The 27,810-nt window shown below is 42.3% G+C and overlaps 3 protein-coding genes across 6 annotated transcripts in view; 1 reads left to right on the top strand and 2 right to left on the bottom strand.

Annotated features, from left to right (window-relative positions):
• Positions 1 to 3,325, bottom strand: part of LOC129834316 (bifunctional glutamate/proline--tRNA ligase-like) — a 61,975-nt gene extending 58,650 nt beyond the window's left edge. For both annotated transcript variants that reach the window (XM_055899191.1, XM_055899190.1), the window contains exon 1: positions 3,025 to 3,325. In XM_055899191.1, the coding sequence (XP_055755166.1) occupies positions 3,025 to 3,067 (43 nt within the window). In that variant the 5' untranslated portion in view covers positions 3,068 to 3,325. The remainder of the gene's footprint in view (positions 1 to 3,024) is intronic.
• A 4,121-nt stretch (positions 3,326 to 7,446) lies between these two features.
• Positions 7,447 to 14,685, top strand: spdya (speedy/RINGO cell cycle regulator family member A). 3 transcript variants are annotated; one of them, XM_055899195.1, is made up of 7 exons: positions 7,454 to 8,213; positions 8,596 to 8,911; positions 9,078 to 9,136; positions 12,347 to 12,432; positions 12,732 to 12,903; positions 13,225 to 13,582; positions 13,864 to 14,685. In XM_055899195.1, exons 2-7 carry the CDS (start codon positions 8,659 to 8,661, stop codon positions 13,923 to 13,925), a joined length of 990 nt encoding a protein of 329 aa, XP_055755170.1. In that variant the 5' UTR covers positions 7,454 to 8,213; positions 8,596 to 8,658; the 3' UTR covers positions 13,926 to 14,685. The 3 variants fall into 3 exon arrangements, with proteins under 3 accessions (XP_055755169.1, XP_055755168.1, XP_055755170.1); XM_055899194.1 differs by having other exon boundaries at positions 7,447 to 8,213; positions 8,599 to 8,911; positions 13,225 to 14,685; XM_055899193.1 differs by having other exon boundaries at positions 7,448 to 8,213; positions 13,225 to 14,685.
• A 128-nt stretch (positions 14,686 to 14,813) lies between these two features.
• trmt61b (tRNA methyltransferase 61B) lies at positions 14,814 to 27,810 on the bottom strand. The gene is made up of 8 exons (XM_055899192.1): positions 27,720 to 27,810; positions 26,419 to 27,537; positions 25,983 to 26,085; positions 17,169 to 17,359; positions 16,227 to 16,318; positions 15,809 to 16,011; positions 15,524 to 15,607; positions 14,814 to 14,929 (listed from the first exon to the last, which is right to left on the bottom strand). The coding sequence occupies exons 2-8, from the start codon at positions 27,331 to 27,333 to the stop codon at positions 14,895 to 14,897; spliced, it is 1,623 nt and encodes a 540-aa protein (XP_055755167.1). The 5' UTR covers positions 27,334 to 27,537; positions 27,720 to 27,810; the 3' UTR covers positions 14,814 to 14,894.

Genomic DNA, 27,810 nt, shown 5'->3' on the forward strand with positions numbered 1-27,810 from the left:
CAGTCAGGAAGTTAAAGCATGGTTGCATCATTACCTCTATTATTCCCACATTTCACATTCTTAAAATAAAGTGGTGATCCTAACTGCCCTAAAACAGGGAATTTTTACTAGGATTAAATGTTAGGAATTGTGAAAAACTGGAGTTTAAATGTATTTGGCTAGGGTGTACGTAAACTTCTGACTTCAACTGTTTTCCTGTCCAAAAACAATAGATTACATTTTTTTCTTTTGATTGTACATTTTTATTTCTTGCAGTATTACTTTAGTGCTTTATTGCAAACAGGATGCATGTTTTGGAATATATGCATTCTGTACAGGCTCCCTTCTTTTCACTCTGTCAATGAGGTTAGTATTGTGTAGTAACTACAATGTTGATGATCCATCTTCAGTTCTCTTATTACAGCCAGTCGCCATTGGTCTCATGGTGAAAACCATGAGCGGTTTCCTTCCTCTCCGGCAACTGAGTTCGGAAGGACGCCTGTGTCTTTGTAGTGACTATTGAGACATCATCCAAAGTATAATTAGTAACTTCACCATGCTCAAAAGGGATATTTTTTGTTGTTGCCCATCTACCAATTGGTGCCTTGCCAGGCATTGAAAACCTCCCTGGTGTTTGAATCTGTGCTTGAAACTCCCTGCTCAACTTTGAAGGGCCTTACAGATAATTGTAAACTCATCAAAAAAAAGAAAACATCCCTTTTCCAGGACCCTGTCTTTCAAAGACAATTTGTAAAAAATCCAAATAACTTCACAGATCTTCATTGTAAAGGGTTTAAACACTGTTTCCCATGATTGTTCAATGAACCATAAACAATTAATGAAAATGCACCTGTGGAACGGTCGTTAAGACACTAACAGCTTACAGACGGCAGACAATTAAGGTCACAGTTATGAAAACTTAGGACACTGAAGAGGCCTTTCTACTGACTCTGAAAAACACCAAAAGAAAGATGCCCAGGGTCCCTGCTCATCTGCGTGAACGTGCCTTAGGCATGCTGCAAGGATGCATGAGGACTGCAGATGTGGCCAGGGCAATAAATTGCAATGTCCGTACTGTGAGACGCCTAAGACAGCGCTACAGGGAGACAAGACGGACAGCTGATCGTCCTCGCAGTGGTAGACCACGTGTAACAACACCTGCACAGGTTCGGTACATACGAACATCACACCTGCGGGATAGGTACAGGATGGCAACAACAACTGCCCGAGTTACACCAGGAATGCACAATCCCTCCATCAGTGCTCAGACTGTCCGCAATAGGCTGAGAGAGGCTGGACTGAGGGCTTGTAGGCCTGTTGTAAGGCAGGTCCTCATCAGACATCGCCAGCAACAATGTCGCCTATGGGCACAATCCCACCGTCGCTGGACCAGACAGAACTGGCAAAAAGTGTTCTTCACTGACAAGTGGCGGTTGGTCAGATTCGCATTTATCATTGAAGGAATGAGCGTTACACCGAGGCTTGTACTCTGGAGCGGGATCGATTTGGTGGTGGAGGGTCCATCGTGGTCTGGGGCAGTGTTTCACAGCATCATCGGACGGAGCTTGTTGTCATTGCAGGCAATCTCAACGCTGTGCGTTACAGGGAAGACATCATCCTCCCTCATGTGGTACCCTTCCTGCTGGCTCATCCGGACATGACCCTCCAGCATGACAATGCCACCAGCCATACTGCTAGTTGTGTGTGTGATTTCCTGCAAGACAGGAATGTCAGTGCTCTGCCATGGCCAGCGAAGAGCCCGGATCTCAATCCCATTGAGCACGTCTGGAACCTGTTGGATCAGAGGGTGAGGGCTAGGGCCATTCCCCCCAGAAATGTCCGGGAACTTGCAGGTGCCTTGGTGGAAGAGTGGGGAAACATCTCACAGCAAGAACTGGCAAATCTGGTGCAGTCCATGAGGAGGAGATGCAATGCAGTACTTAATGCAGCTGGTGGCCACATCAGATACTGACTGTTACTTTTGATTTTGAACCCCACTTTGTTCAGGGACACATTCCATTTCTATTAGTCACATGTCTGTGGAACTTGTTCAGTTTATGTCTCAGTTGTTGAATCTTGTTATGTTCATACAAATATTTACACATGTTAAGTTTGCTGAAAATAAACACAGTTGACAGTGAGGACCTTTCTTTTTTTGCTGAGTTTGTGTGGGGTACAGAGATGGGGTAGTCATTAAAAGAAAATCCCGTTACACACCATTGCACACAGTTAGTACATGCAATTTATCTGACTTGTTAGCAAATTTATACTCCTTAAGTTATTTAGGCTTTCCATAAAAGGTGTTGAATACTTATAGATTCAATATATTTCAGCTTTATTTTATATTGTAAACATTTCTAAAATATTACCGGTACTCCACGTTGACATGATGGGGTATCATGTGTAGATCAGTGACACAATATAAATGTAATCTATTTAAAAATGTCGGCTGTAACAACAAAATGTGGGGAAGGTCAAGGGGTGTGAATATTGTAAGGTACTGTACCGGGCGAAACAAAAGTAAATTACGATAGTTGCAGGCAGGGCAGGTATTTGGTGAATAACGAACGCGTTGCATACAGTAAGTCAACGCTTGCAGAGCTGTCTAATGTGAAGATGACTAGAAGCATTCTGGGCATAAAGATCATCTCGTCATATTCATCGTCAGTCCAGATACAGGTTCACTTCACATCTAGCGTAGCTTCAATATTAAGCTAGCTAGCTACGTTAGCTGTGTTGTGACTTATTTAGCTGACATTTCCAACGACTATTGTTACATCATGCATTGAGAACTTAAAATAAAATATCTAACTAGCTAGGATCAATTTACTACATGAAATACCAACATAACATGTATAATTACTTATTTCCTGGCGATAGTTTCGACATTGTGTCACGACAGAAGTCTAGCTAGCTCTCAGTAGCTATAATGAACTGTCATCACGGACCCTCACTGTCAGACGACACATGCTAGCTTACTTTTACTAGCCAAATATTGTTGTCCATATTTTAGCTTTACCTAGCAAATAATACTATCACGCTTACCTAAAGGAGGGTTGCTACTGTTGATGGTAAGGTTTAAAGCCATGCTTTCTCTTCCCTTTCTGTTCGTGAAGGCTCTCGCACTGTCCAGAAGCTTTTCTAAAGTCTGCTCTCCGACAACACTCTCTTCAAGCAAAGATTATGGATATACTGACAAGATACTTGTCTATCCGCCCTAACAATGGCAGTCGTTGTCCACAAAGCGGCACGGCGCAGGGTCTAGCTCCCGCCTATCATTTCTTTGGATTGGTGGATACATCTAATTATTGTAACCTATTTCGAATTATAAACTGTGTGGTTCGATCCCTGAATGCTGAATGGCTGACAGACGTGGTATATCAGAACATATATAATGGGTGTGACAAAACGTGTATTTTTACTGCTCTAATTACGTTTATAATAGCAATAAGGCACCTCGGGGGTTTGTGGGGTATGGCTAATATACCACGGCTTTGAGGCATCCTTTGCCGTGGTATATTGCCCATATACCACACCCCGTCCGGCCTTATACTGAAATATTCGATGAGGGTTGTTGACGTCAACCGCCTGTATTCATTGGAGAGAGAAGCTATGATACTAGCCTCAATCACGAATATGCATTCTCGAGACAACTCCGATATAAAGTGTTGTTTTCTCAGTTGCCCGGATGTCACGTGTCTTACTTATGTCAGTACACTCGTATGCATTACGAAACGTCTATTCGATCAAATAAACCTCACGTAGCAAATAAGCCATAAAACATTTTGGTGACCAAATTCGACACTCTCTCATCGACCTCCATACAAAAACTCTTTCCTTTGTCGGCGAAAAAACGCCACCTGCTGGAGGGAGACAGATTTTCAGACCAGTTTGGACTCTCTCTCTCTTCCTCTTCGTCTCTGCTTCAACCAAAAGCCACGCCGGCTACACGCAGCCCAGCTTCTTTGAGAATGTGCAACGGTTTTTAGGAACCCTCTTGGAATTGGTGTAGAGAAGAACCGTTCTAAGACTTTAAGTCATGGCCAAAGAGTTTGGCCTCTTCCTTGGGTATGGTTTAGGAATAATATAATTACAAAAAGACATATTACTTATGACTGTTAGCTAACTATCTATGCCAAGAGGTCGTCACTAGTTACCACAGTCACAAAGTCATAAACACCGCCTATTTCTACAATTTCTCCTCTAAATATCTGATTTTAAACCTAACCTTAACCACACTGCTAATCTTATGACTAATCTTATGTAATTGTAACTTTTTAAATAAATAGAACGGGAGAAAGAAAAGTGGAGGCATATAGACTTTAGTTTAGTTTTAGTGTGTGGTATTTTAATCAAAGGTGTAAGGATATTTCTACAGTAGTGGCCAAATATATTGGCACCTTTGCACTTGTCTTAAATAATTCCCTATTTCTTCTCAAGTAAGTTGAAATAAAAAATTCAAAAACCTTTGCCAAATCAATTTTATTTTTGTAAACTGAAGTTTAGAATTTTTATTTTGAAAATAACAGTGGGATAAATGACTTAAGTTAACATACTTTGAACTAATATTTAAGGAATTTTTTGGGGTATCAGAACTTAACTTTGCTATTTATATTTTTGACAACTTTTACTCCACTACATTCCAAAAGAAAATATGTACTCTTTACTCCCATACATTTTACCTGACACCCAAAAGTACTTGTTACATTTCTAATGCTCAGGCAGGACAGCAATATGGTCCAATTCAAGCACCTATCAATATAACACATTGTCATTCCTACTGCCTCTGATCTGGCGGACTCACTCAACACAAATACTGCGTTTGTAAATTATGTCTCGGTGTGAGAGTGTGCCTCTGTCTGTCCGTCAGAGAAATAAAAAACAAGAAAATCATCCCGTCTGGTTTGATAAATATAAGAACTTGATGTATAGCATTTACTTTGACTTTTTACTTTTATTCAGGTATCACAATTGAGTACTTTTTCCACCACTGGAAAGTAAAGACAAATGGCACGGACAAAATGATTGGCACCCCAGGCTTAGTTGCACAGCCTTTGTGTGTGCGTGTGTGTGTGTGTAATGTTGTGAAGCCCTTTGTTGCCATTCACTGTCGTGAGCTATCAAGGTCATTTTAGGGAATAGAAATGAAGGAAGGCAGGAAATAAAGTTAAGACTTTCTGTTTTTATTTGAATGATGTGGAGGGAATTGACCTCACTAAACAGGTAAGAGAAATGAGAAAGGCAAGGAGAGGTAGACTGTCAGTTAACTTTTTTCACCATTTAAGTAAAGCCTACTAATAATAAGACCATACATTTCGATGTAGACACCAACGGGACTTCTTGTCCCCTTCGCCAGACCTATATGATTTTCATATACAGTTGAAGATGGAAGTTTACATACACCTTAGCCAATTACATTTAAACTCAGTTTTTCACAATTCCGGACATTTAATCCTTGTAAAAACTTCCCTGTTTTAGGTCAGTTAGGATCACCACTTTATTTTAAGAATGTGAAATGTCAGAATAATAGTAGAGAGAATTATTTATTTCAGCTTTTATTTCTTTTATTACATTCCCAGTGCGTCAGAAGTTTACATATACTCAATTAGTATTTGGTATCATTGCCTTTAAATTGTTTAACTTGGGTCAAACATTTCGGGTAGCCTTCCACAAGCTTGGTGTAACTGAGTCATGTTTGTAGGCCTTCTTGTTCACACACGCTTTTTCTGTTCTGCCCACACATTTTCTATAGGATTGAGGTCAGGGCTTTGTGATGGCCACTCCAATATCTTGACTTTGTTGTCCTTAAGCGAGTTTGCCACAACTTCGGAAGTATGCTTGGGGTCATTGTCCATTTGGAAGACCCATTTGCAACCATTCTTTAACTTCCTGACTGATGTCTTGAGATGTTGCTTCAATATATCCACATAATTTTCCTGCCTGATGAAGCCATCTATTTTGTGAAGCGCACCAGTCCCTCCTGCAGCAAAGATGATGCTGCCACCCCCGTGCTTCACGGTTGGGATAGTATTCTTCGGCTTGCAAGCCTCCCCCTTTTTCTCCAAACATAACAATGGTGATTATGGCCAAACAGTTCTATTTGTGTTTCGTCAGACCAGAGGACAAAAAAGTACGATCTTTGTCCCGATGTCCAGTTGCAAACCGTAGTCTAGCTACGGTTTGCAGGAGTGATTGTTGCTGATAATGGGCCTCTGTATGCCTATGTAGATATTCCATTAAAAATCAGCCATTTCCAGCTAAAATAGTCATTTACAACATTAACAGTGTCTACACTGTATTTCTGATCGATTTGGTGTTATTTTAATTGACAAACATTTTTGAACGGTAGTGTACGCCTTTTATTTCAATGCATGTGTAGGATTTATCTGGCATAGTTTGCATTTGCGGTCAACTGTTTTATTCACTGGTTACTTTCACAGTGACGGCGGTATTTGAAGTCAGCCTTGTTGTGACTTGGTAGCGTGTATTATGCATCTATTTCATGTTGCAGTGTATGCGCGGTTCCACAAGTAGAGTTAATTTATGAGGAGGTTGAGTAGTGCTTGAAATTGTACACAGAGTTCCACAGGCTTTTAACCTAATATAATTCATGTAATTTTTGTTTGTTTTTGCTGTTCTCCAAAAATAATTGATGAGATTTCGCCATACCCACCGCATTACAGATTACTATAACAACAAAATTGCGCAGAAATCTTTTACAATTATCTTACCCTTGTGTAACAGTATGACTTTAAACCGTCCCCTCGCCCCGATACGGGCGCGAACCAGGGACCCTCTGCACACATCGACAACAGTCACCCACGAAGCACGGTCGTTACCCATCGCTCCACAAAAGCCGCGGCCCTTGCAGAGCAAGGGACAACACTACTTAAGTCTCAGAGCAAGTGACGTAACTGATTGAAATGCTACTAGCGCGCACCCGCTAACTAGCTAGCCATTTCACCTCCGTTACACTTGGACCACCGACAATTTCCCCTTTTTCATTGTTTTTATTTTTATTTTTGTGTGTCAATTTCCACCAGCCCCCCCAACACAAAAAATGGTCCAGCCCATCTGTAATTTACCAGAATTGCCAAATGGCCAATGTGCCCCTGGCTGTGATAGTTGTAGGCCTAATTTATATTTTTTCAGTAAACTAGTGCAATTTTGGTTTCATATATTGTTATGAAAATAAACACAACTGAACAACTTGATATTTAGAGCATTACCCCAAAATACATGTCATGTTTTTGGCTTCAAAGACTAATAATTGTAGGTTATAACAAATGTTCAATGTCATGCAGAGACATAATTATAATTGAGATCATGCAAATCTTTAATGATTACTTAGTTGGGCTAACTATTTTTTACTTATTGCTATAGGCCTACTTCATCAGCATCCTCTGCTTGCATCCCTAATCCCTACCTGTAGTCTACAACAACAACAAGAAAAAATACATTTCAGGGGCACACCGTTCTTAAAACGAGCATTCAATTCAAATGAGAAAATTCACCCTGATATTTTAAACATTTCATTTGTGACTCTATTTACTTCACGTTACGTGTCCAGCCTCGATATTAAACACAAACAAATACAGGTTGATCATAATTATGCACGTCTCTCCATTACTTTGTGTGAAATTGCGCACACTTAATAAAAATATGAATGGATACCACTTTGAAGTGATTAATTATCCCTACACAAAGTTCAAGCCCCCAGTTTTGGGACATTTGTGCATATGGCGGAGGCGCACTAATGGAGATCCGAGGTGAAATTGAAGGAGGCGATTTGGGATTAACCCTAGGTCTCTACACATCGTAGGCGGGTTTTCTCCCTGTTCAATTGCCCGTCAGTAAACGACATTGCGCGGTTCTGATAAAAAATCAGTTCCATTTTTATACGTGTCTTCAAGCGCGCTCCCGTCAAGCAGTTAGTCGCCCGCACCTGTGTGAGAGAGCACGAGGAGACACCTTTCATTTCACCATTGACAGTTTCCCCCTCATTAAATAATTGTTTACTGAAATAACCATACACATACCAATTACCCAGGTGATACAATTTTACTCGAATAACAACTGCTTTCTTTGCCCTGTCACAACAACATAGCAGCTAACGTAATTTAGCCAGCTAGTTACTGTAGCATAGGACGATCTGAGGAAACGTTTCAGATTTCTTCTAGTCTTGATTACCACGGCTGACTCTGAGACCACACTACTATCTGTTCTAAGCAAAGGTAAGACATGGCTACTTCATCTGTAGACCAACATATTTGTAAGTCAACTAAATTAATTGTGTGGTTGTCCCCCATAGACATTTGGCTGCCGTCTCCTGTCATAGCCAGCCGAAGTGACCGCTTCTGTCGTTAGCCAACGTAGCCGGCTAACTAGTTGTGCTGTAACGTAGTTGTTTATGTTGCTAGCCAGTTAGCTACAAAATTAATGTCTATGCTGGCTGACCTTCTAACTCGCTAGTATTTCTCGAGCGTAACTAGTTTCAAAGCAAGTTGGTTCTTAACTAATTTATCTACGTCCAACTAGCTACTAAAACATGTCAAAATAGAATTGTATCACATTGTTGCCAGTCATTAATTTCTCTCACACTACTTATGTCACTAGCAGGTCAGGAACACTCCCTCAGAAAACATTTCACTAGTGACCATTCATGAACAAATCAGCAGCATGATGACACACACACACAGCTGGTGCCAGACACCCCCCTCAGTCACGGTGAGAATCAAACCCAACACAGCACACACCCTCCAGATCAAGAGAGGCCTGAGGCTGAAGAGACCCAACCTGCAAGTGGCCCAGGGGCCTCCGGGCAAGAGTCAACCCAGCCAAAGTCATGTCGAGGCCGCAAAGGGCAAAATCATATGGGGCCCGACGCTTGTCATTCAACGAGAGGAGATGGCAGCCTTCTTCAGACTTTTTGGTGAGCCAAAGAGAACAGTCCACTTACACCAGTCATAATATTTGAGGTTGTTTGTTAAAAGTTGATAGAGCCCACTCAACAATTTGTTTGTTTTATTGAGGCTTGGCACATCTCAGATTAGAGACAATGAGCAGTCGGTTTCTCATGCAATTTTATTTGGTTACAGATGACGATTTGATACAAGACTTTCTGTGGATGGACTGCTGTTGCAAAGTCACAGACAAGGTGAAAAGCATTGCTTTGGAGGGTACCAATTTCATTTGTGTAGTGATTAACATATACAACTACGGATGGACATGAGTACTCGAAAGGACGTCAAAACTTTATCTTTTACCAGAGAAAAAAAAAAAAAATCAAATACTGTAAATCTATTTGGTCAACATTTTGTCTTGAAGACCATGTTAATTTTCTCGTAATCTAGTGTTCCATTTGTACATGTGCATTTGCATGACAACAAAAAGGAACCAAGCCAAGCATCAGTTCTTCCTAAATTCCCTTCCCTGTAGACCCTTTAGGCCTACAGAAATAAATGCCTATAAAAACGTATCTAACTGACGGGATACACAAGCTACATTCCTTGCCAAATGATTAGTTTTATCACAAATTCAAAATGGACTGGTTGACTGAAGTAGGGAAATGTTTTCCAACAATTAGCTGCAGTTTTGGACTAATTGAGTCTGTCACCACAGCCACAAAGTCAAACGTGGCTATATTGAAGACATTTCTGAAAACAAAAATTAGCTTTTTGTTCTTAATGTTAGGCATAAGGTTAGCAGTGTGGTTAGGTTTTAAAGAAGATAAATTGTAGAAATAGGCAGGGTTTGACTTTGTGGCTATGGTAACTAGTGCCGACCCTACCTTTGCGAACTGCTAGTGCCATTTTAGAATTGGTTAGCCTAGGCTATAACCCCCCTAAACATAGACATGTTCCACACTGACAATATGGAAAATCATCTGTTTGATAAAGACAGCGTATTTTCATCAGAATCATTAGGCCTACTCACCAAACAGAGGCCATGACTAATTCATTCCCATGAAGTGTGTTCAATGTGGTATTGTTAATCCATTTAAATTTCTAAGAACCAGCAGAATGAACTAAATCAAAAACAAGACAGATATTGGTTTGTAACCCTGAACATTTTTTATTTCGACTTGCCATATTGAGCCCAGTTTCACATGATCACTAATTGAGAGAACTATTTGAGATGCGCATCACTTCGCACTATTTTATTCTGTTATATTACATGTTTTTTTTTACTATAAAACAGGGATCTTGACTGTGGTAAGGGCTCGGGAAAAAAGAGCATCATGTCTGCTAAATTAGCAAAACAAGGCTCTGCCATTGCACAGCCATAGGCTTCTAAAAGCATGTGCGACCTGTGAGGTTACTACCTTTTTGAAGATTGTGTTCCACGATATAATGTAACCAGTTGATTTTGCGGTTTCAATAAATTAATCTTAAAATGGCACTTGTTTTTATTTGACTGAATTATAATTCTGCAAATAGGATTCATAATGGTGATACATGATGCATTGTTGCGCATGGTTTGCATATACAGTACCAGTCAAAAGTTTGGACAAACCTACTCCAAGGGTTTTTCTTTATTTTTACTATTTTCTATATTGTACAATCGTGGCCAAAAGTTGAGAAAAACAATTTTCAAAGTCTGCCGCCTCAGTGTCTTTAGATATTTGTCAGATGTTACTATGGAATACTGAAGTATAATTACAAGCATAATTACAAGCGTCAAAGGCTTTTATTGACAATTCCATGAAGTTGATGCAAAGAGTCAATATTTACAGTGTTGACCCTTCTTTTTCAAGACCACTGCAATCTGCACTGGCATGCTGTCAATTAACTTCTGGGCCACATCCTGACTGATGGCAGCCCATTCTTGCATAATCAATGCTTGGAGTTTGTCAGAATTTGTGGAGTTTTGTTTGTCCACCCGCCTCTTGAGGATTGACCACAAGTTCTCAATGGGATTAAGGTCTGGGGAGTTTCCTGGCCATGGTCCTAAATATCAATGTTTTGTTGTTCCCAGAGCCACGTAGTTATCACTTTTGCCTTATGGCAAGGTGCTCCATCATGCTGGAAAAGGCATTGTTCGTCACAACTGTTCCTGGATGGTTGGGAGAAGTTGCTCTCGGAGGATGTGTTTGTACCGTTCTTTATTCATGGCTGTGTTCTTAGGCACAATTGTGAGTGAGCCTACTCCCTTGGCTGAGAAGCAACCCCACACATGAACGGTCTCAGGATGCTTTACTGTTGGCATGACACAGGACTGATGGTAGCGCTCACCTTGTCTTCTCCGGACAAGCTTTTTACCGGATGAACAATGATTCCAAGCACCACCCTCCTTTTGAAGCTTCCAATCTGTTATTCGAACTCAATCAGCATGACAGAGTGATCTCCAGCCTTGGCCTCGTCAACACTCACACTTGTGTTAACGAGAGAATCACTGACATGTCAGCTGGTCCTTTTGTGGCAGGGCTGAAATGCAGTGGAAATGTTTTTGGGGGATTCAGTTCATTTGCATGGCAAAGAGAGACATTGCAATTAATTGCAATTCATCTGATCACTCTAAATAACATTCTGGAGTATATGCAGATTGCCATCATACAAACTGAGGCAGCAGACTTTGAAAATGAATATTTGTGTCATTCTCAACTTTTTGCCACAACTGTAGAATAATAGTGAAGACATCAAAACTATGAAATATCACATATTGAATCACGTAGTAAACAAATAAGTGTTAAACAAATAGATTTTACAAAGTATCCACCCTTTGCCTTGATGACAGCTTTGCACGCTTGGCATTCTCTCAACCAGCTTCTTAATGCGTTTGAGCCAATCAGTTGTGTTGTGACAAGGTTGGGGTGGTATACAGAAGATAGCCCTATTCGGTAAAAGACCAAGTCCATATTATGGCAAGAACAGCTCAAATGAGCAAAGAGAAACGACAGTCCATCATGACTTTGACATGGTCAGTCAATCCGGAAACTTCTTCAAGACTGTTGGAAAAGCATTCCAAGTGAAGCTGGTTGAGAGAACGCGCAAAGCTGTGAAGGCAAAGGGTGGCTACTTTGAAGAATCTCAAATATAACGTATATTTTGATTTATTTAACACTTTTTTTGGTTACTACATGATTCCATTGTGTTATTTCATAGTTTGTCTTAACTATTATTCTACAATGTAGAAAATAGTAAAAATAAAAACCTTGATGAGGCATGTCCCAACTTTTGACTAATACTGTAGATGAATGTGCATTTTTTCCCCCAGTGCGGGACTTGTTCTAAAAAGGTTTTTATTCAAGTACTCTGAAAACAATTGAGTATTTGAACAGAAAAAAAAATGTTTAATGCCCATCCCTGTATACAAGCCATGATGATGCATAAACTCATTTCAATTCAACCGCTCTCCCCTATTTCAGTACCTTCTAGCCATGGCGTTTGTCTACTTCAAGAGGGCTCGCTTCAGTATTGGCGAGCACAACAGAACAAACTTTTTCATTGCACTGTAAGTTCTGCGAATCTACTACTCTGAAATAGTTGACTCGCTGTATTCTGAACATCTGAGTAACTTTCAATAGATGCATTTGTATCAGTCTACAAGTCCTAAATGTATCACTTGTTGAGAATGGAATCGAATGGGCCGGTGCGGACTGTGACAAACAACCTTTTGTAATAATAATTTGTAATAATAATTGTAGAGCTACTTATCCCCCCCAAAAAAGAGGGAGAGAATTAATTGTACAACTGGCAACAAAAAGCTAGGAATCCTATTTTTGATATCTCATGCCACTTTTTTCTTTTCAGATACCTAGCCAACACCATGGAGGAGGACGAGGAGGAGAGCAAGTACGAGATCTTCCCATGGGCGCTTGGCAAGACCTGGAGGAAGCACTTCCCTCGCTTTCTCAAGCAGCGGGACAAGCTGTGGGCTCGCATCGAGTACCGGGCTGCCGTCAGCCGCCGCTGCTGCGAGGAGGTAGGTATATAAAACCATTACATGAAATTATGGATTAGGTGTAGGTCTTCCGCTTTCTCTTGACCTGGATGGAATTCTAACTTGACACATCAGTGCATAACTCAAGCATGCTGTCAGTCAGATTTGGGCCAACATTTGAGATACCCACATGGATGTCAAGTTACTAGGATTCGTTCCTGTGTCTTACTGCTATTGTCAGGCGCAATGTAAATTTATCTATGAACTCTGACAATACAAAATGTACCATCTCTCCTCTTGAATTGGCTGCGTCTTTAACCATGTTTATTTATCCTTGTCAATGTGTACACGCCCTCCTTCCAGGTGATGGCCATCGTGCCTACCCACTTCATCTGGCAGCGGGAGCGCGCCGAGCACCACAGCGGCGCTCAGCGGTTCTACATTGGCGACCGGGAGAAGGTCCACATGCCCCGTGGGCCCTCCGCCTCCCCCGCCCCCTGTGCCCTCTGCGCCAAGAGCTCCGGCCTGGGCTTCTCTTCCTCCTCGGCCTCTGGATCCTCAACCTCCCTTACCCCCTCCCCGCTACCATTTGCCGTGGCCCTCTCCCTGGAGACTACTCCACCCAGGTCCCAGGCTTCATCCTCCCGCAGACCGGGCCAAAGAAAGACCAAGGTCCAAACCAAGGCCCAGCACCCCTGCTGCTGCACAGAGGAGGCCCCAAGTGAGTGCAGGCGTTGGTTACAGGACGGCTGTGCTATGGTTAATTTCTTAATCATAATTTGGAAGCAAAATGATGACTACATATTGATTGGCAAGGTTTGCTTGAATTTACATTAAAATAGAATCAATGTAGAGTGACAGCAGCCAAGTTTTTCTGAATCAATTTCTAACTTATGTTCTGAAGTAAAACACCCAGCAAAGGTTTGTTAGACCCTCAAGATATTATCTTGCTCCTTTAACAACACTCATGTCTTAGCTAACAATTTGAATGTGTTTCGTCAGGGAACGAGTCTTATTGTGGAGCAGGACACGACCCGTCTATGGACTGGATCAACGAGGAGTAGAATAGTACTACAAAAACCAACTCGGGACTACATTTCCCAACCCTGGTCCTGTGATGCACTGATACCCTACTTGTGCTTTTCATTCTGTGAAGCATATATTTAGTTTTCATTACATCTATAGAATGCCAATTTACTGCTCTACCTCGATTAGGTGGTTTAAATGGAAACTAGCATCCACAGGGGACTAAATCCTATCTTGAGGATTTGTGTAACTAACTTGTAGGTGTTACTCAAACTTGAGTGTAGTTTTGTCTCATTTATCAAGTTAGGAATTGGTTCAGGGCTTCTTTGATCAGGGTTTAACTTTATATAAAGGCATGTAACATTTCCCTCAACTGTCCTGACACGTCATGAAATGTGAAACATTTCAGTTAAAACATTTGCTTCACTTTGTTCTGTGTATACTTTTTATATACAAAACCTGTACAAGGACTTAAGTCAAACTCTCGGGGCATCTGTGTAGTCAACGTCTTTGCTATTATTCCTTAAAGGTGGACACGCTTCATTTAACAACTGATTAATCCCTCAAAACACTTATTTATTTGCTATAGCACTTCAAGGTCTTGCACATTGGGTGGATCCTGTAATGGATTTGCGGCAGGAACCTTTGACTAATTCCTTTAATATAAATCAGCTGGAAGGATATGTACAGCATTTGATCCATGAGTGAAGGCTTTATTGGTCAATGGGGTTACAGTGGGTATGTTCTGTGATACTGATGTGCCAGTCTAATGGCCTTACAATAAAGGCTTCTTATGTCCCCCTTAGTTTGTTTTATTGAGTCTTTATATTTGACATGTCATGCCGTGTGAATTGCTATATATAGATTGATTCTAGGGCAACTACTACATTTACCTCTGCAGTACCAAATCACTCTAAATGTTCTCAGACAAGGCAACTTACATTTATTTATTAATATAATACATCCAATCGCTCCTCTGAGTCTTCCAATGCGAGGAAGGAGGCTAGCTACCCCTGACTCTTCCTCAGTTTCACCAGGAATGCTGAAAGGACAAAATGTCACAGTGAACAACACAATACCATGGATGTATTCAGAGATAATTATTCTGAATGTAAAGCTGCCCAATTCTCCATGGCAGAAAATCATTTCTATCTCAACGGACCCCACATCGAATAGGCAATGTTGCACTTTCAGTGGTGTCATTTGCTAGGTTTCATGTTTATCTGATCAAATCGACTTAAGGCTGTGCCTGATGACGTGGGGCACATTTGGCGCTTATGTTTTTAATTTGGTACTTAAGTTCAATATTTTCCACTCTACCGATGTTTGTCACACAAACTATAGATAAATATCAAACTTGCCCAATCTGGTTTTGGCGCATGCTCTCTAATCAAGACAATGGTTTGCTGGTAAAGTGGACAGGGTAGGTTATGATGAGAGCAATATTTTCTATTTAATAATTGGCAGCCATGCATTGATCATGTAATTAGCATTCAAATAATACCCTTGATATTTATTGGAAATTTGCATCAAGCTCATCACTTAACCACCATTAAAGGTAGTCCAGTATACTCAGCTAAATGACTGTCATTCGATATGACTTAAATTGCATAAAAATGTGGTTATTGACACTAACCTGTGTGGCTAGCTTGTTCCGGGTGAGGTCGAGCAATGTAAGGGACACTCCCAAATGGTGCGGGTTCCGGACTGCTTGTGTATTCTGAAAGAGTAACACACAATATTACTAAATACAGGACTTTTATTTTGAAAATGTCAGTGATCATGTGCCATGTGAAAGACGGGGTCAGAATAACACATTTATGTATAAGGGAATCATATAATGCAAAAGCAGCAGGATATTATAATTGCCTTTAGTTTAGACAGACATCCATGTGACCGGATGATTTGAACAAGAAATCACCTTTTTCTTCATCAGACTTGCTATTCTCCCCTTCCTCCTGGTCTCTCGCTGAGGGAGGAGCTTTCCTGCGGCAGAACCTCCCATCTTTCTGGATTGCTGGAGCCAACAGCCAATCCCTGAGCTGCACTTCAATGATGCGTTCACACAGCAGGGGGAGGGCAGAGCATCGGAGGCCCTCCAGTAGATCAATGACCTGCGTTATACTGAATCAAACAGGAGAGTGAAGGAGACACGTAAAGTACCTCAAAAAATGGAAAACACACTTGAAAGCAAAGTATATGAGGAAATGAGGGCCCTGCCCAGAAATAACCTCTGAACCCCTTCACACTTGTGGAGATCTGAGAGGATTGGACAGGTGTATGCAGTGTTTATGGGGTATGGGCTAGGGGTTGTTTATGGACGGGAAGAGGTTACTCACTTGGCTAGGTAGACAGCACAAACTGCTCCGGGATGGAGATGTGGAGTCACAGAGGGCAAAACCAATTGAGGGTTTATCATATCCAGAGCAATCTGAAACACACACGTTTCTGAAGGTTAGTCTTTCAAGTGACTGGTCAACGGATGGTTTCCCAGACACAGATTCAACTCCTGGGCTGAAAACCATGATTAGTGCCGGAATCTGGTGCAGCAGTAATGCTCCCGAATCGTGACCACGCATAACCCCATGGTTTTTTTTTTATATTTTATTTATTTATTTATTTATTTAACCTTTATTTAACCAGGTAGGCAAATTGAGAACACGTTCTCATTTACAATTGCGACCTGGCCAAGATAAAGCAAAGCAGTTCGACACATACAACAACACATAGTTACACATGGAGTAAAAACAAACATATAGTCAATAATACAGTGAAAAAAATAAAAAAAATAAGTCTATATACAATGTGAGCAAGTGAGGTGAGATAAGGGAGGTGAAGGCAAACAGATATATGTATAAATAAATAAAAATATAAAAAGGCCATGGAGGCGAAGTGAGTACAACACAGCAAGTAAAATAAAAACTAAAAAAATAAAATAAAATAAAAAACACTGGAGTGGTTGGTTTGCATTGGAAGAAAGTGCAAAGTAGAGACAGAAATAATGGGGTGCAAAGGAGCAAAATAAATTAATAAATAAATACATGGTGACGGCGGTTCAAGCCCTGTCTCGGCCACTCAGTCTTTGCCCCCAGGAGTAGGGGCCCTACTTCTGCCCCTCTATTTCTCTGTATGTCCTATCATAAATTAAAAGATTTCCAAGGTGATTTGCCTTGCACTGCAAAAAAAAACTATTATACAAAAATACACCAGTATACAGAATTGCTCAATAAAAACTACAAGTGACATGCACTCAATTACAAGCAAAAAATACATATCCTTACAGAGTGAAACCCTCGCCCGGCGAGGAGCACGGATGCCCCCTGCAGGTCAGAGATATGAAACTGGACGTTGTCGGGCCATTCCTCTCCTCGCCGCAGGATCCAGGAGGAACGCCAGCGGTTGTAGTTGAGCGCGGCTCGTCTGTGGTGGTCCTCCCTGATTTCCACACTCATAACGCTGCCCTTGGAGCCCACTGGGGAGAACAATAATAATAATACATGCCATTAAGCAGACACTTTTAGGGTGTTTTCACACTTGGTCCCTTTCAACCAATTTTTGTCAACTCAGTGCGGTTCACTGAATTTTTTGTGCAGTGTGAACACTCCAAAGTAACTCAGACCACTCAAAAGAGCCCCTGAAGTGAACCAAACGGAGAACGTCTCGAGAGGTGGTCTAAATCAATTAGCAGAGTGGTGCCAGGAAAATAACCACTCCTTCAACGTCAACAAAACAAAAAGGAGCTGATCGTGGACTTCAGGAGACAGCAGAGGGAGCACGCCCCCATCCACATCGACGGGGCCATAGCGGAGAAGGTGAAAAGTTTCAAGTTCCTTGGCATACACGGACAATGTAAAATGGTGCACCAACACAGAAAGTGTGGTGAAGAAGGCGCAACAGTGCCTTTTCAACCTCAGGAGGCTGAAGAAATTTGGCTTGGCCCGTCAAACGTTTACAGATGCACCATTGAGAGCATCCTGTCAGGCTGCATCACCGCCTGGTACGGCAACTGCACCGTCCGCAGGGCTCTCACAAGGGTGGTGCGGTCAGCCCAATGAATCACAGGGAGGACACTGCCCTTCAGGACATCTACATCACCCTATGTCACAGGAAGGCTAAGAAGATCATCAAGGATCTCAGCAACCCGAGCGACAGCCTGTTCACCCGCTATCATCCAGAAGACGAGGTCAATACAGGTGCATCAAAGCTGGGACCGAGAGACTGAAAAACAGCTTCTATCTGAAAGCCATCAGACTGTTAAGGCTAGGGGTTCCACTATTGCACTAGCCTTAGGAAGTGCAATATGACCCCATAGACACTATATATTTGAAAGGCAATGACTTGAAAAACTACAAACCTCAGATTTCCAACTTCCTGGTTGGATTTATCTCAGGTTTTCGCCTGCCATATGAGTTATGTTATACTCATAGACATCCTTCAAACAGTTTTAGAAACTTCAGAGTGTTTTCTATCCAAATCTACTAATAATATGCACATATTAGCTTCTGGGCCTGAGTAGCAGGCAGTTTACTCTGGGCACGCTTTTCATCCGAACGTGAAAATGCTGCCCCCTATCCCAAACAGGTTATTAAATAGCCATCACTAGTCGGCCTCCACCCAGTACCCTGCCCTGAACTTAGTCACCGTCCCTAGCCGGCTACCACCCCATTACTCGTCCCGGCACCTTAAAGGCTGCTGCCCTATGTACATAGACATGGAACACTGGTCACTTTAATAATGTTTACATACTGTTTTACCCACTTCGCATGTACAGTATGTAACCTTTATTTACCTAGGCAAGTCAGTTGAGAACAAATTCTTATTTACAATGACGTCCCCTATGGGACTCCCAATCACGGTCGGATGTGATGTAGCCTGATAGCCAGTACCAGTCAAGAAATATATTTTATATTTGAGACTCTTCAAAGTAGCCACCCTTTGCCTTGATGACAGCTTTGCACACTCTTGGCATTCACTCTATCAGCCTCATTAGGTAGACACCTGGAATGCATTTCAACTCAAATGTGTGCCTTGTTAAAAATGTATTTGTGGAATTTCTTTCCATCTTAATGCGTTTGAGCCAATCAGCTGTGTTGTGACAAGGTAGGGGTAGAATACAGAAGATAGGACTATTTGGTAAAAGACCAAGTCCATATTATGGCAAGAACAGCTCACATAAGCAAAGAGAAACGACAGTCCATCATTACTTTGTTGGGTTCTAAACGAACAGAGTAAAACTCACTGACGATTAGTGAAGCTTAAACCAAGTTTATTCACCCATTGGATCATACAGCTGCATTAGACAAAGACATGGTTCTACCAGTGGTAGTATATATACACCCCAATTTGGGTGACGTCCTCCTCTCTAAACATTACAACTTTATTGCTAGGCAGGAAATTAAGTGATGCGGGCAATCAACTGTTCCTTCTCCCTTAAATGTGACCTGACCTCATCCCCCATTCCTCACTAAACCTCATCTCGCCATCCTTATCAGTGCCTGCCAACATGTGATTACCTTTCCTTTACTCAGTACATTCCAAGCTTAACTGCCTCCACCATATACACTCCTCCTACAGATAATCATTACCTTCTGGTGTAGAAACCAGACTATGGCACTCAATATTTCAATAGGATACCTGATAATTAACAATATTTCAAGTTTTTAGTCAGAACTCATCAACTTTAAGACATTAAGGCCAGTCAATCCGGAAAGTTTCTTCAACAGCAGTTGCGAAAACCATCAAGCGCTATGATGAAACTGGCTCTCATGAGGACCAGCCCAGGAATGGAAGACCCAGAGTTACCTCTGCTGCAGAGGATACGTTTATTAGAGTTAACTGCACCTCAGATTGCAGCCCAAACAAAAGCTTCACAGAATGTGGTCCAGTGCTGCAAGGAAAGACCTAGTTAAGCTGCAGCTGGCCCAGCACGTCCAGCTCTTCATTGTAATCAGAGGACTAATATAAATACTATGCATGCCAGTCTCTCTTGGCTAAGAATTGATGAGAGACTGACTGCATCACTTCTTCTTATAAGAAACATTAATGTGTTGAAGATTCCTAATGGTTTACATAGTCAACTTAAACACAGCTCTGACACACACACTTACCCCACCAGACATGCCACCAGGGGTCTTTTTACAGTCCCCAAATCAAGAACAAATTCAAGAAAAAGTAAAGTATTATTTAGAGCCATTATTGCATGGAACTCCATTCCATCAGCCAATGGGGATCCAAATAAAATAAGTAACAGACTAAAGGACACCAATAAGAAGAAGAGACTTGCTTGGGCCAAGAAACATGACCAATGGACATTAGACCGGTGGAAGTCTGTCCGTTTGGTCTGGTGAGTTCAAACGTGAGATTTTTGGTGAGATGCAGAGTAGGTGAACGGATGATCTCTGCATGTGTAGTTCCCACCATGAAGCATGGAGGTGGTGTGGAGGTGCTTTGCTGGTGACAATGTCAGCCATTCATTTAGGATTCAAGGCACACTTAACTAGCATGGCTACCACAGCATTCTGCAGTGATACGCACTCCCACCTGGTTTGCGATTAGTGAGACTATCATTTGTTTTTCTACAGGACAATGACTCAAAACACACCTCCAGGCTGTGTAAGGGCTATTTAACCAAGGAGGAGAGTGATGGTGCTGCATCAAATGACCTGGCTTCCACAATCACCCAACCTCAACCCAATTGAGATGGTTGGGGATGAGTTGGACTGCAGAGTGAAGGAAAAGCATCCAACAAGTGCTCAGCATATGTGGGAATTCCTTCAAGACTGTTGGAAAAACATTGCAGGTGAAGCTTTTTTGGTTACTACATGGTTACCATGTGTTATTTCATATTTTTTTTCTACAATGTAGAAAATAGTAAAAGAAAGAAAAACCCTTGAATGAGTAGGTGTGTCCATATACACTGCTCAAAAAAATAAAGGGAACACTTAAACAACACAATGTAACTCCAAGTCAATCACACTTCTGTGAAATCAAACTGTCCACTTAGGAAGCAACACTGATTGACAATAAATTTCACATGCTGTTGTGCAAATGGAATAGACAAAAGGTGGAAATTATAGGCAATTAGCAAGACACCCCCAAAAAAGGAGTGATTCTGCAGGTGGTGACCACAGACCACTTCTCAGTTCCTATGCTTCCTGGCTGATGTTTTGGTCACTTTTGAATGCTGGCGGTGCTCTCACTCTAGTGGTAGCATGAGACGGCGTCTACAACCCACACAAGTGGCTCAGGTAGTGCAGTTCATCCAGGATGGCACATCAATGCGAGCTGTGGCAAAATGGTTTGCTGTGTCTGTCAGCGTAGTGTCCAGAGCATGGAGGCGCTACCAGGAGACAGGCCAGTACATCAGGAGACGTGGAGGAGGCCGTAGGAGGGCAACAACCCAGCAGCAGGACCGATACCTCCGCCTTTGTGCAAGGAGGTGCACTGCCAGCGCCCTGCAAAATGACCTCCAGCAGGCCACAAATGTGCATGTGTCAGCATATGGTCTCACAAGGGGTCTGAGGATCTCATCTCATCTCATCTCCCTATATCGACATAACCTGAAAGGCCGCTCAGCAAGGAAGAAGCCACTGCTCCAAAACCGCCATAAAAAAAGCCAGACTACGGTTTGCAACTACACATGGGGACAAAGATCGTACTTTTTGGAGAAATGTCCTCTGGTCTGATGAAACAAAAATAGAACTGTTTGGCCATAATGACCATCATTATGTTCGGAGGAAAAAGGGGGAGGATTGCAAGTCGAAGAACACCATCCCAAACGTGAAACATGCCGGTGGCGGCATCATGTTGTGGAGGTGCTTTGCTGCAGGAGGGACTGGTGCACGTCACAAAATAGATGGCATCGTGAGGCAGAAAATTGTGTTGATATATTGAAGCAACATCTCAAGATATCAGTCAGGAAGTTAAAGCTTGGTCGCAAATGGGTCTTCCAAATGGACAATGACCCCAAGCATTCTTCCAAAGTTGTGGCAAAATGGCTTAAGGACAACAAAGTCAAGGTATTGGAATGGCCATCACAAAGCCCTGACCTCAATCCTATAGAAAATTTGTGGGCAGAACGGAAAAAGCGTGTGTGAGCAAGAAGGCCTACAAACCTGACTCAGTTACACCAGCTCTGTCAGCAGGAATGGGCCAAAATTCACCCAACTTATTGTGGGAATCTTGTGGAAGGCTACCCAAAACGTTTTATTTTTTTTATTTCAACTTTATTTAACCAGGTAGGCAAGTTGAGAACACGTTCTCATTTACAATTGCGACCTGGCCAAGATAAAGCAAAGCAGTTCGACACATACAACAACACATAGTTACACATGGAGTAAAACAAACAAAAAAACAGTCAATAATACAGTAGAAAAATAAGTCTATATACAATGTGAGTAAGTGAGGTGAGATAAGGGAGGTGAAGGCAAAAAACAAGACCATGGTGGCGAAGTAAATACAATATAGCAAGTAAAACACTGGAATGGTTGATTTGCAGTGGAAGAAAGTGCAAAGTAGAGATAGAAATAATGGGGTGCAAAGGAGCAAAATAAATAAATAAATACAGTAGGGGGAGAGGTAGTTGTTTGGGCTAAATTATAGATGGGCTATGTACAGGTGCAGTAATCTATGAGTTGCTCTGACAGCTGGTGCTTAAAGCTAGTGAGGGAGATAAGTGTTTCCAGTTTCAGAGATTTTTGTAGTTCGTTCCAGTCATTGGCAGCAGAGAACTGGAAGGAGAGGCGGCCAAAGGAAGAATTGGTTTTGGGGGTGACCAGAGAGATATTTCTGCTGGAGCTCGTGCTACAGGTGGGTGCTGCTATGGTAACCAGCGAGCTGAGATAAGGGGGGCCTTTACCTAGCAGGGTCTTGTAGATGACCTGGAGCCAGTGGGTTTGGCGACGAGGTTGAAGCGAGGGCCAGCCAACGAGAGTGTACAGGTCGCAGTGGTGGGTAGTATATGGGGCTTTGGTGACAAAACAGGTGGCACTGTGATAGACTGCATCCAATTTATTGAGTAGGGTATTGGAGGCTATTTTGTAAATGACATCACCGAAGTCGAGGATTGGTAGGATGGTCAGTTTTACAAGGGTATATTTGGCAGCATGAGTGAAGGATGCTTTGTTGCGGAATAGGAAGCCAATTCTAGATTTAACTTTGGATTGGAGATGTTTGATGTGAGTCTGGAAGGAGAGTTTACAGTCTAACCAGACACCTAGGTATTTGTAGTTGTCCACGTATTCTAAGTCAGAGCCGTCCAGAGTAGTGATGTTGGACAGGCGGGCAGGTAGCGATCGGTTGAAGAGCATGCATTTAGTTTTACTTGTATTTAAGAGCAATTCGAGGCCACGGAAGGAGTGTTGTATGGCATTGAAGCTGTTAACACAGTGTCCAAAGAAGGGCCAGAAGTATACAGAATGGTGTCGTCTGCGTAGAAGTGGATCAGAGACTCACCAACAGCAAGAGCGACATCATTGATGTATACAGAGAAGAGAGTCGGTCCAAGAATTGAACCCTGTGGCACCCCCATAGAAACTGCCAGAGGCCCGGACAACAGACCCTCCGATTTGACACACTGAACTCTATCAGAGAAGTAGTTGGTGAACCAGGCGAGGCAATCATTTGAGAAACCAAGGCTGTCGAGTCTGCCGATGAGGATGTGGTGATTGACAGAGTCGAAAGCCTTGGCCAGGTCAATGAATACGGCTGCACAGTATTGTTTCTTATCGATGGATGTTTAGATATCGTTTAGGACCTTGTGCGTGGCTGAGGTGCACCCATGACCAGCTCAGAAACCAGATTGCATAGTGGAGAAGGTATGGTGGGATTCGAAATGGTCGGTAATCTGTTTGTTTTTCGAAGACCTTAGAAAGGCCGGGTAGGATAGATATAGGTCTATAGCAGTTTGGGTCAAGAGTGTCCCCCCCTTTGAAGAGGGGGATGACCGCAGCTGCTTTCCAATCTTTGGGAATCTCAGACGACACAAAAGAGAGGTTGAAAAGGCTAGTAATAGGGGTGGCAACAATTTCAGCAGATCATTTTAGAAAGAAAGGGTCCAGATTGTCTAGCCCGGCTGATTTGTAGGGGTTCAGATTTTGAAGCGCTTTCAGAACATCAGCTGACTGGATTTGGGAGAAGGAGAAATTGGGAAGGCTTGGACGAGTTGCTGTGGGGGGTGCAGTGCTGTTGACCGGGGTAGGGGTAGCCAGGTGGAAAGCATTGCCAGCCGTAGAAAAATGCTTATTGAAATTCTCAATTATAGTGGATTTATTGGTGGTGACAGTGTTTCCTGTCCTCAGCGCAGTGGGCAGCTGGGAGGAGGTGTTCTTATTCTCCATGGACTTTACAGTGTCCCAGAACTTTTTGGAGTTTGTGTTGCATGTAGCACATTTCTGTTTTGGAAAAGCTAGCCTTGGCTTTTATAACTGCCTGTGTATATTGGTTTCTAGCTTCCCTGAAAAGTTGCATACCATAGGATGTTTTTATGTTGGTTAACGGCAGTCAGGTCTGGAGAGAACCAAGGGCTATATCTGTTCCTGGTTCTAAATTTCTTGAATGGGGCATGCTTATTTAAGATGGTGAGGACGGCATTAAAAAAAAATAAACCAGGCATCCTCTACTGACGGGATGAGATCAATATCCTTCCAGGATACACCGGCCAGGTCGATTAGAAAGGCCTGCTCGCTGAAGTGATTTAGGGAGCGTTTGACAGTGATGAGTGGAGGTCGTTTGACCGCTGACCCATTATGGATGCAGGCAATGAGGCAGTGATCGCTGAGATCTTGGTTGAAAACAGCAGAGGTGTATTTAGAGGGCAAATTGGTTAGGATGATTTCTATGAGGGTGCCTGTGTTTACGGCTTTGGGGTGGTACCTGGTAGGTTCATTGATAATTTGTGTGAGATTGAGGGCATCAAGCTTAGATTGTAGGATGGCTGGGGTGTTAAGCATGTTCCAGTTTAGGTCGCCTAGCAGCACGAGCTCTGAAGATAGATGGGGGGCAATCAGTTCACATATGGTGTCCAGAGCACAGCTGGGGGCAGAGGGTGGTCTATAGCAGGAGGCAACGGTGAGAGACTTGTTTTTAGAGACCCAAGTTAAACAATTGAATGCTACCAAATACATTCCCATCACTGGGAATGTGATGAAAGAAATAAAAGCTGAAATAAATCACTCTCTCAACTATTATTCTGACATTTCACATTCTTAAACTAAAGTGGTGATCCTAACTGGCCTAAGACAGGGAATTTTTACTACGATTGAATATCAGGAATTGTGAAAAACTGAGTTTAAATGTATTTGGCTAAGGTGTATGTAAACTTCAACTGTGTGTGTGTGTGAGTGTGAGTGTGAGTGTGAGTGTGAGTGTGAGTGTGTGTGTGTGTGTGTGTGTATATATATATATATACACACACAGTTGAAGTTTACATACACCTTAGCCAAATACATTTAAGCTCAGTTTTTCACAATTATATATATATATATATATATATATATATATATATATATATATATATATATATATATATACATATATACATATATATATATATATATACATATATACATATATATACATACATACACACACACACACTCTGACATTGCTCACCTTAAGAAAAATGTATTCCATTCTTTTACTTTCAGATTTGTGTGTATATTGTAGGATAATTACTGCACTGTTGGAGCTAGGAACCCAAGCATTTCGCTAAACCCGCAATAACATCTGCTAAACACGTGTATGCAACAAAGTGCATACCTGGAGTGCATCCAGGTGACTTACAAAAATGTATACACACATGACTGTTTGTTTGGCCCCAGCGGGAATCAAACCCACAACCCCTGGCGTTGCAAACGCTATGCTCTTACCGACTGAGTCACACAGGACCAAGACAAGAATGAGGGGTATCGGGGACACCCCAAATTGCCAATCTTGGACTATTCAGGTTGAGAATAAGGCTTTCACATTCATCCTAGTGAAGGCTTAGAATATGGATGCAGTTTAACTTTCCCCTCTATTGTATGACAACACAAGCATTTGTCCACTTTCACTCATCGTGACTCATAGCAAACTGGTGATAAAAGTAATATACAAACCAGCTCGGGACAGGAAAAGCGACATGGCCCCTGACCCGGAGCCTGACTCCAACACACAGTCTCCCTCTGTGACGTCCATCATCATCAGCATCATACTGGCATCCTGGAGAGAGGAAGGAAGAAGAGAGTGTGAAAGTGAAAGAGACCGAAAAACTCATAGGATATAAGTCTTTCCTACAATGACCTGTTGTAGCTAAGTATGCATTGTGCAGCTGTATTATGCAGTTAACAAAGTATAATCTCTGATATCAAATCATGTAATGTTTGATTCCACAAGCCAAGCCAACAAGGTCAAGACTATACAATTGGGCGGATGATAGCACTGCATGCACTCTCCATAAGCAACAATGATACTGCTCAGTAGCATGACGTATTCTGAGGGAAAAAAGTTCTGCTCCTTCCAATGCCAGACAGGAGCATTTGCTACATACAATACCTTTGGATAGGCGATTGCCGGCCCCCTCTTCATATAAAGCACGTATTCCTCCAGGTTGGGCCGCCGTATAAGGATGGGTGTCCCGTGGATGGTCCGAATGAAGTCTCCTGCGTGGCGGCCGACGATGTCACTGTGTCCGATGGTGCCCCAACTGCTCTGGAGACGTTGCCCATCCTGCAGCTGAAACATCTTCCGAAATTCCACGCGGCCCTTTTTCCGGTACTCTGCCAACAGTAGTTCCCCAAACGTTAGTAAATGCTCCCCGGGAAGAAGGGTGGGAGTCATAGGAGTCACGTATCCCTCCACTTGCGAAGAATTGGTTACCTCTCTGAGAATCGGGCAACCATTTGGCTCTAGTACTGTGTTATCAATGACAGTACTCTCCTCTTTTTCTTCTCTCGGTCTAACTGTGTCATGTCCTATGTGCACCTGTGGCTCTGTACTTTCTACTTCTCCTTGTGAGCTGTGGGTCTTAGTCTCAGTCACCGAGGCTGCTGAAGTGTTGTGGTCTTTTTGAATCCCAACCCCATCAGGTTCCCCTTGTTCCACTTCCTGGTTCTCCTCCTCTCTCAGCGCCAACAATTCTGGGGCTAGGGAGTCTTGAGGCAAAAGGCGGCTAATCCTCTCCAAGGGTGAGAGGGGCCGCCTTTTACCAAACAAACCTCTTCCCTGGGTGTGCATAGAGGTTAGAGTCTGGGGTGAGGGGTCAAGGTTGTCTGTTGTTTTGCTCCCGTTCTCATTTTCCCCTTTCTCCCCCTTAGGATCAGTCCCAAAGCTCCTAGTGTACAGTGTACATGTAGGGAGTCGACTTTTGGGATGGAGTTGCCTGTATCCCTGCTGGCCAATGCAGGTGACACATATCCGCACCAGTCTTTGTGTAAGGAGAGACCCACCTAACTGAAATCCAACAAACATCAGTGCGAAGTGGAGTAAAACTGTGTGTGCTGAATTGGTACCATGTAGATAGTGTTTTCATGACACCAGCATGTTGCATTCAGTGTTCAATGCTTTTTCAAATCACTAAGTGACACTTGACAAGTGACATATGATGCTGACAGGGACTCGATTTCACAACGAACTTTGATGGAGAATAACAACCCACATTTGAAAAGTCCGGTCCTAAACAAATAAGAGAAGGCAGAGACGAGAGTAATTATTTATATACAGTATACTATACAATTACATCAAAAATCATGAACAAAATTGACGACGCGTTTACATTTCAGAAGGCAATGGCAGATAGCGTACAGAAGACGATGTATATTTATCACCTATTTTTTTTTTAAATGTCATTCATTTACCGTTTAGGTCCTTGCCAGTTGCTTTACACTATGGATGTCGCCATGCTGGAAAACGCTTGTGTTCTACGTCAATGCAAAGCGACAGACCACG

This window comes from Salvelinus fontinalis, chromosome 35 (assembly GCF_029448725.1).
Source record: "Salvelinus fontinalis isolate EN_2023a chromosome 35, ASM2944872v1, whole genome shotgun sequence".
Classification (NCBI taxonomy): Eukaryota; Metazoa; Chordata; class Actinopteri; order Salmoniformes; family Salmonidae; genus Salvelinus; species Salvelinus fontinalis.